This window comes from Epinephelus moara, chromosome 16, assembly GCF_006386435.1.
Source record: "Epinephelus moara isolate mb chromosome 16, YSFRI_EMoa_1.0, whole genome shotgun sequence".
In the NCBI taxonomy this organism is placed as follows: Eukaryota; Metazoa; Chordata; class Actinopteri; order Perciformes; family Serranidae; genus Epinephelus; species Epinephelus moara.
The window spans coordinates 3,347,942-3,356,346 of record NC_065521.1 but is presented as its reverse complement, the minus strand read 5'-3'; the positions used below and the strand labels follow the sequence as shown (position 1 = coordinate 3,356,346).

The 8,405-nt window shown below is 40.5% G+C and overlaps 1 protein-coding gene across 3 annotated transcripts in view; it reads left to right on the top strand.

Moving 5' to 3' along the window:
* The window catches only part of LOC126402605 (sodium-coupled neutral amino acid transporter 3-like), a 43,601-nt gene extending 36,123 nt beyond the window's left edge, over positions 1–7,478 (top strand). For 2 of the 3 annotated variants that reach the window (XM_050064746.1, XM_050064747.1), the window contains exon 5: positions 7,191–7,478. In XM_050064746.1, the coding sequence (XP_049920703.1) occupies positions 7,191–7,368 (178 nt within the window). In that variant the 3' untranslated portion in view covers positions 7,369–7,478. Of the gene's footprint in view, positions 1–6,920; positions 7,120–7,190 lie in introns of those variants that run through there. The other variant, XM_050064748.1, reaches the window with a different exon arrangement.
* Positions 7,479–8,405: the final 927 nt, after the last annotated feature.

Sequence of the window (8,405 nt, the reverse complement as noted above, 5' to 3'; positions counted from 1 at the left end):
TGTTGGCACAGTGCCAAATATTAAATTAGACGGCCACCAGAGCACCACCTAGTGGCGGATCGGTAAGTCCTTCATCAGATATCCTCAGGAGGGCATTGACAATAATTATACCAAGTTTCGTGTTAATCCGCCCAACCGATGTTGAGATATAAAATACTTCAATTTAAAGAGTGCCACCTTGTGGTCATCACCCGAAACTTTGCATAGAGCCTCAGGGGCTCATGGGGAAGTGGTAACCTGAGTTTCATGTCATTCGGATACACCAATGTGGAGACATGCAACACTTCCTGTTTTGTACCAAATCTGCAGGAAGTTGTTATTTAATAACTTCAGTATTCTTTGGAATATCCAAATTCTTTTAATAACTTTTTGTCGGGAGGGTCCACAGATGCTGTGTGCAAAGTTTCATGCCAATCGGTGAAATTGCCTGGGAGGAGGTTGAAAAAGTAGGTTTGCAACATTTTGCGAATTTGCGGGAAAAAAACGGAGGCGGAAATGGGCGTGGCCTATACTACAAGATTCAGCACAATTCACTGAATGCGTGGATATAAGGTTTTTGAATGTGCGACAAAGTATATGGGAGTTATGAGCCAAAACGCACCTTCCTTAATAATAGCACCACCTAATGGTGGAAATTCAGGACAACAATAGATTATAAAATTTTTCACCAGGTGTGACTTATATTCCAAGTTTAGTGAGTTTTGGGGTATATTCAGGCAGTGAAAAATGTGATCATATGGGCGGAAGAAAAAAAAAAAAAATAAATAAATAAATAATCGGGAGAAAAACAATAGGGACCTCGCAGGTCTGTGACCTGCTCGGGCCCTAATAAATAAATAATCGGGAGAAAAACAATAGGGACCTCGCAGGTCTCCTGCTCGGGCCCTAATAAACAATTTATGCATGTGTGTAGGCTACTTACTCAATCGAAAGTTGCCTGTTTGGTCCTGCAGGCTTTGGCTGGGTCTTCCAGTTTACGTTCGGGACATGAAAAAAACAGTCCGGTTGATCATAGAAGTGAAATCCTCTGTTGTGAGACAGTCATTTCTGGAGACATGTCTCTCCTGGCCTCAAATCCCACTCGGAGCAACAGAGGCATTCCTCCTCTAAAGTTCATTGCTCTCTGTCTACTTACTGCTATGATCGCACATTACCTGCTAAGATGCTTATATGCATTACCTTCCTGGCTCCAAAAAGTGTCCCCTCTTTTCTTGTTTGGTTTTCATCCCTTTTCATTTTCGGTGGGCCAAATAGGCTTGTCGCTGACAAGTGAGTTTTAAGGCGATAAAGAGATTGGATATGTTTATGCTGGGTGTCGTAAATCCTCGAGTACCATAAAATGAGCATCGCTCACTGTTGCAAGAGTGACGATGCGCACGTTCAATTCCATCATGGTGTGGTGGAGAAAAAAGTACAACCTTCAATTTAAGCTGTTATGGAGCTACATTTGTTTCTTTATTATTCAATCAAAAATAATTGATCAAAAAATGCAAATCTAAAAGTTTTGTTTGCAAATCCTAAAGTTTTGTTTGTGAGTCTTTTTTTTTTTTTTTTTTCATTTGCAAGTCAAAAAGTTGTGCGAGTAAAAAATTGAACTTGGTGGGCAGGGCATAAACTGAAAGCTGTAAGACACGTCTCTATTGGCCAGTCTCAATCGGAATGACAGCTTGCAAAGCTTTTGTTTTTCTTCTTCTCTCGGTTGGCGGATTGCAAACAATTTAAAGGTGCATACCACCACCTACTGTACAAGAGTGTGCAACATCATGTCATTTAGCCTGTTTCTTAAATTCTACTCATCAGCCTAGTACACTTGCACAAACAATTCTGAAACAGAAGTTTTTCGGGCTCCGGATTCCCAAAAAAATATGATATCCACCAAAAACCGCAAAACCTGCTACCAAGTGATACATAGTAATACACATGCCAAAGCAGTAGGTGGCGATGCCCACTCAATTGTGACATTATTTTACACGTATGATATTGATTTTGTATCTTTACAGATACCATACAGATACCCCCCATGCAATTTAATGCATAACTAATTTGAGTAAAGGCACGAGAGCAAATCTGGGTATATAAACGGTTGGTTTGTGCTGCGTTCTTCAGTTGGCAGTTACACCTAGAGTAAAGCTACTGAAGACCAGCAAAATCACCGTTTGTTTCCATTTATTCTTTCAGGTGGGTAAATGTCAACTAAGCCCCTTCAGGTTTTATCAGTAGTGTACCCTTAATAGATAACTTGTTTATATAGTTTGAATTGTGCTTCGTGATATTGTTTGAGGGAACTGTAACGTAGGGTAACTGCATACAAGTGGATGCAACCGTCACTAATGCTAGCGTAGTTCCTCAGGGATTAAAGCTGTTATTACTTTAATTTTGACAATTTAACCTGTGACAACACATTAGCTAAGGTTGTAAGGACTGTAACTGTTGGTAGCTGTTGTTGATTTTGTTTAAATATGTTGAATTATAATTTTATGGGTTATTGTTTGGTACGGGCTAAGTGCAGAGTGTAGAATCAAGCTTCATTGTAAATATAGTTAAGATACATTGTATTTAACACAGGATGTGGGATTTTAGTAGTTAGTAAACTTTTAGAAAAGAGCTATTTACCATCGCTCTGACGTCAAATAGGTAATAAAATACTGCGGTTATCCTATCTACACGCAACTGCTGGCACCGGAGTCTTCCAAAGACTTGTGGCCAAACAGCAAAATCGCATAGAATAATACAGAAAATAATACTAGGCCTAATAATAGCAAGAATGTTTTATTTGAACTGGTGCATGTAGATTGCTTTTGTTTAGCCAGGGCAGAACTATTTGACGGCGTAATGGTCAGTACCGTCGAAGCCCCGGGGTGTAGCAGTAATGCCGACTATCGAGCGTTTCCAGTGGGAGAGAGGGAATCGTGGGCGTAGCCCGCTCTGTATGTATGGAGCCACGTCAAACCCACCAATAGAAACTCTTCTCTCATCCATCAGCGTAGGCCCTGCCCATTAAGTGCAGTTGAACTTGCAAGCAAAACTTTTTGACTTGCAAGCAAAGAGGACTGATTTATAAGCAAAGTGATCATACGTTTTTACTTACAAACTTGATTTTTGATTGCAGTAATATGCTCTCAAAACAGTTTTATATGACTGCAACAAAAAGACACAAAAATACCTCCATAAGTTGTCCGTTGTCAAATATGCTGAGCAAAACTCAGGAGAAGCAGCAGCAAGGCATTTCTCCATCCATCCCAAGAGCGTGAGAGAATGGCAAACAAAAAAAGTTGAACTTTAACGTCTGTCTGAGTTAGGCATTAAACATTAGACAGTAACATTAGCCCCTTTTCCACCGCAGGAGCTTTTATCATTTACTCGGGATTTTGAAAAACCATGGCACGTTTCCACCAAAAAAAACCTGGGGAAAAATCTTTCCCTCAACCCCAAGCTTTCCCTGAAAAATGTACCTAGTCGGGGGGTTGGACTTTTCAGATTTCCTGGAATTCTTGAGGGGCGAGGCTGTTTGCTGAAGAACACTGATTGGTGGAACACACACTTGCAGCATTCCGCACTTCCATGCCAGTGTGGCTGCAAACTTTATTTCATTTCTACAAGCTTCACTTTGTTTGTGTTTTGATTAAGGATGGATACCAAAACCCGGTACTAAATTAGCCCCGGGGCTAAATTATCAAAGACCGTAGTGTTGATAAGCACATTGGTATTGATTCTCGGAAATAAAAGTTCCTGGAAATGTTGGTGGCCACCAGGAATTTTGGGCCCCCCCTGCGCAGCTGTTGTCACCACATCTCTAGGACCTAACTGACCCATTAAAAGCTTTACATAACACTAACTCTGAAGGCTTGCAACTGTCTTGCTTCTTGTAGTTCAATACTACCAGTACAATATTTACTGCTAGTGAGTGGTACATGCAACAGTCTGCATACAGTATGCAATTCACTATTTGATTCAAGATTAAAGCCGCCATAAAAAAAATGTGCTAAAGGCCATCTTTCACAGTCTTAACGTAATTTTTATTGTAAAATCCCAAAATGGAAAATTCTCTTAACATTAATGAAAGACTTAAAAAATAAACTTAAATATACATTAACTTTTCAATAAAAATAAATTAAGATCATCATCTCAAAATAATAAAAGCAGCAGATTTTTTAACTTAGCTGCACATATATACCAACAAGAAAATAAAGTTGAAATGGAAAATGGAATTAAAAGGCCTCATGGGGCTACTACTATCATCATCATCATCTGCACTGTTACTGTCTTTCATTCTTCTTCCGCTTCCACACTTTTTCCTGACCAAACCTGAGAGGGCCTGGCTACAGTGCTGAAAAGAAACCTGGGGTTGTTCTTATTTTCTTCTATTAAAGCTGAGTAATAGTTTGCTCTGGCATTGCGGAGGCCCCTCTTATACGTTTTGAGACTGTCTGCCCAGACTAAACGAGATTCTTCCAGTTTGGTTAATCGCCAATTCCTTTCAAATTTTCGCGATATTTGTTTTAACTTACAGGTTTGAGAGTTATACCGAGGAGCGAACTTTCTTTGCTTTGTTAACTTCTTTTTAAGAGGTGCTACAGAGTCGAGTGTTGTACGCAGCGAGCCTACGGCGCTATCGACAAGATGATCAATTTGGGAGAGGTTAAAGTCGGTACGGGAAAGCTCTGTTACTGAAGGACATGTTATTAAATTTAACTATGGAGGAATCATTTCCTTAAATTTTGCGACAGCAGTATCTGATAAACATCTAGTATAGTAACTGTTGCTGAGTGGCGTGAAATTGAGTAAAAATAAATCAAAAGTAATCAAATAATGATCCGATAGCTAGGGATTCTGTGGAAAGACTGTTTGGTTATCAATTTCAATTCCATACGTCAGAACTAGATCGAGGGTATGGTTAAAACAGTGAGTGGGTTTATGTACACCCTGACTGAAGCCAGTGGAGTCTAATAATGAGATAGGGAGTCATTATCAACGTCAACATGAATGCTAAAATCACCTACAATAATAACTTTTTCTGATTTAATAACTAAACTGGATAAAAACTCTGAGAATTCAGATACAAATTCAGAATACGGGCCAGGAGCACGGTACACTATAACAAATAAAAGTGGCTGTGAGGTTTTCCAGGTCGGATGCAAAAGACTAAGACCAAGGCTTTCAAATGAATTATAATCTAGTTTAAGTTTAGGGCTGATTAACAGACTCGAGTTAAAAATGGCTGCAATTCCCCCTCCTCGGCCGCTGCCTCGAGGAATGTGGGTATTATTATGACTGAGAGGAGTGGATTCATTTAGATTGACATATTCATCTTGCCACAGCCAGGTTTCAGTGAGGCTGAGTAAATCAATATGATTATCTGATATTAATTCGTTTACTAAAACTGTTTTAGATGTTAGAGACCTGATATTTAACAGTCCGCATTTAATTCTCCTGTTTTGTCTTTCTGTCACAGAGTTACTGTTACGCACATTTCAGTGCCAACATGTTGGCACATTGGTTGTGTTGTCTTCTTTTGTGCAGTTCATTAAAATATGATAGGCTATTACAGTGATATTTCTGTCATATTTTTTATTTTTTTATTTTTTTTATTTTTTTGGTAATTTACAGAGCATGTTTTATTTTAAAATAAATTAAATGTACCAACACTTTAACATTAATCAAGTAAATTGGAAACCATGCCATCAATTAGTAATCCCACCCTGTTTATATGTGGCATTTCTCCATCCAAAGCCTGCAAAAACAATGGCATATATATTGTTGCTGCAAGAGATTGCTGATCGTGCCCTATGGACGCAATGATGGTACCAGACTGCAGGCTCGCTGCTAAAGTTCGGCCGCAATTAATTGCCCATTTGTGAATAAAGTTGCATTAATATTACAATTTAAATCTAACAGTCTGATCTTTTTTTTTAACTAAGTGTATCACTTCAAAAATGAGGACAGATCGGTTTCAGTGCACATCTTTATTTTTTTAAATTCTCATTAATTTCTTTAAATGTACTGGATATGGTTGCAAGTGTTGAGGCAATCTTATCGAGCATGTCAGCTATCCTTTCTTGATTGTCCAACACTGCTTCCAAGATCAAGCAGGAGAGGCACGGGACTGAGTATGCGTCGAGGTACTGCTGCAGGAGGATTCTGGTTCTGTTGCAAGTTGGCTCTGCGGGACTTCATCTGTGAATAAATAATAAATCAAGCCATATTGTTGCGACCCTCAGTCAAATACTAAGACGTATTCAGATCTTGCACACACTATGGTAAACTCCTGCCTTTAGGACACACATTTTCAATAAAGGTATTATTTCAGAAAAAAAAAATACTCGCAAAGGGAAGGGATAAAAGCGTTGCCTCGGAGCCCGGGGCCTCATTTATCAACCGTGCTTAGAAAAGGTTCTAGATTCTATCTTAGGAGTTAAATTTAGAATGTGTGTAAGTACAAAAAAATCCATATTTATCAAACATGCGGACACCGGTCGTACGCACACCCGTAAGTAATCTGTGTTGATAAATCTCACCTGTTCTTAACTACCATGCTCGTGCACGGTTAAGGTAATTTGCATTCAGAAACGCCTCCAACTGACCATATGTGGTAGTGGCAATCCCTTCATTAGTCACGTGAAATGGTTCCTTTCCTCACCGAAATCATGGCAAAGAGAGCGAAGAAAAGGAATTACACGGACACAGAAATGGAGGTACTTGTTGTAGAAGTTGAATCACACCAAAAAGTATTGTTTGGAACTTTAAATGCAGGCGTGACTAACAAAAGAAAACATGCTGCGTGGGAGAAGGTAACAACTGCTGTTAATTCTGTTGGATCAGAGGAAAGATCACTGTCTGAAATTAAAAAGAAATGGTTCGATATTAAACTCAATGCCAAAAATTTGTCACGGCCCATAAAAACAAAATATCTGTTACTGGAGGAGGACAAGCAACAACCCAGCTTTCACCCATGGATACCCGTATTGCCAGCATCATCGGCGACACAGCATTAAGTGGAATTATTCAGGGTGGAGATACAGACGCTCTCCCAACAGAACCAGCTGGACCATCGACCAGTCACACTGCAGGTAAAAGAAAAAGTTGGGCTGAGGTGAAAACATTTATTTAGGTGTAAGAATTGCATACAGTTTAATTTGTGAAAGTTAGAATAAACATGACAATAATGTGAAAATGTTTCTTCAATAATGCAGAAACTCAAGCCAGTCCCGCCTGCGCTCAGGAGCCGGAGGCGGCGGAGGAGCCGGGGGATTTAGAGGAACGCGAGCAGCCGGGGCCATCCAGACTCCGTTTGGTGCGTCATGGGGGGCCGAGGGTGCTGACAGATGCAGTGCTTCAAAATCAACAAGACACAACCAAGTCCATAAATGAAATGAAGGATCAACTTACCAACATTGCAAATATCTTACTGCAAATGAACGAGTCACTGAAACAGATTGCTGCATGTCTGTTGCAAATGCAAAATAAAATGAAATAATTGATGACCTATGTTGTGATTATTTTCCCTCCCTCACTGAAAACACACTTTCAAACTTTAATGTCTAAATTTTCAAGGATCAGCTAGGCAGACTTACCTACAATGCAGAAACTGCATGCGCACTCAAATTTCCTCTCTCTGGCTTGAATGGCAGCGGCATTAGGGAGTGGCAATTGATCTGCGTTGGGCATGGGCTCGTCTGCTCTGGGGGGTTCATGCAGCGGAACGCCTTGTCTGATGGCCAAGTTATGAAGCACACAACAAGCCAAGATGATATTGCACACTTTTTCAGGCCGATATTGAAGCGTACCTCCCGTGCTGGACAGGCACAGCCATCGGCCTTTTAGCAGGCCTATTGCGCGCTCAACCGTGGTTCTTGAGTGCGCATGGGCGCGGATGTAGTGCTGCTCCTGCGGGGTCCTCGGGTTGGCTACGGGGGTCATTAGCCACGGCTTTAGTGGATATCCACGATCACCTATAGAGATGTTCTAGCTAATAAACCATTCAAAGCCCATAAAATAATTTCGAAATATTACAACACTCACCAATAAGCCAGCCATCCTCAACAGCTCCTGCTTGAAGGCGCACACCCACAGAGCTGTTCTGCACAATGAACGAGTCATGTGTTCCTCCAGGCCACCGGGCAACAACATTCAACAGAGACATATTTGCATCACAGATGATTTGTACATTGACTGCATGAAATCCTTTCCTGTTCACGTAACTGAATTTGTTGTGTGATGGTGCTTTTATTGCAACGTGGGTGCAATCTATGGCTCCAATTATATTTGGGAATCCGGCAATGGCGTGAAATCTTCGTTTAATGTCGACTTGTTGATGATGACCGTATGGGAACTGGATGTAGGCTGGGGCGAGAGAGATGATTTCTGCTCAGTGTTGGCTGGGAAATGCCGCATATGTCTCCAACCTC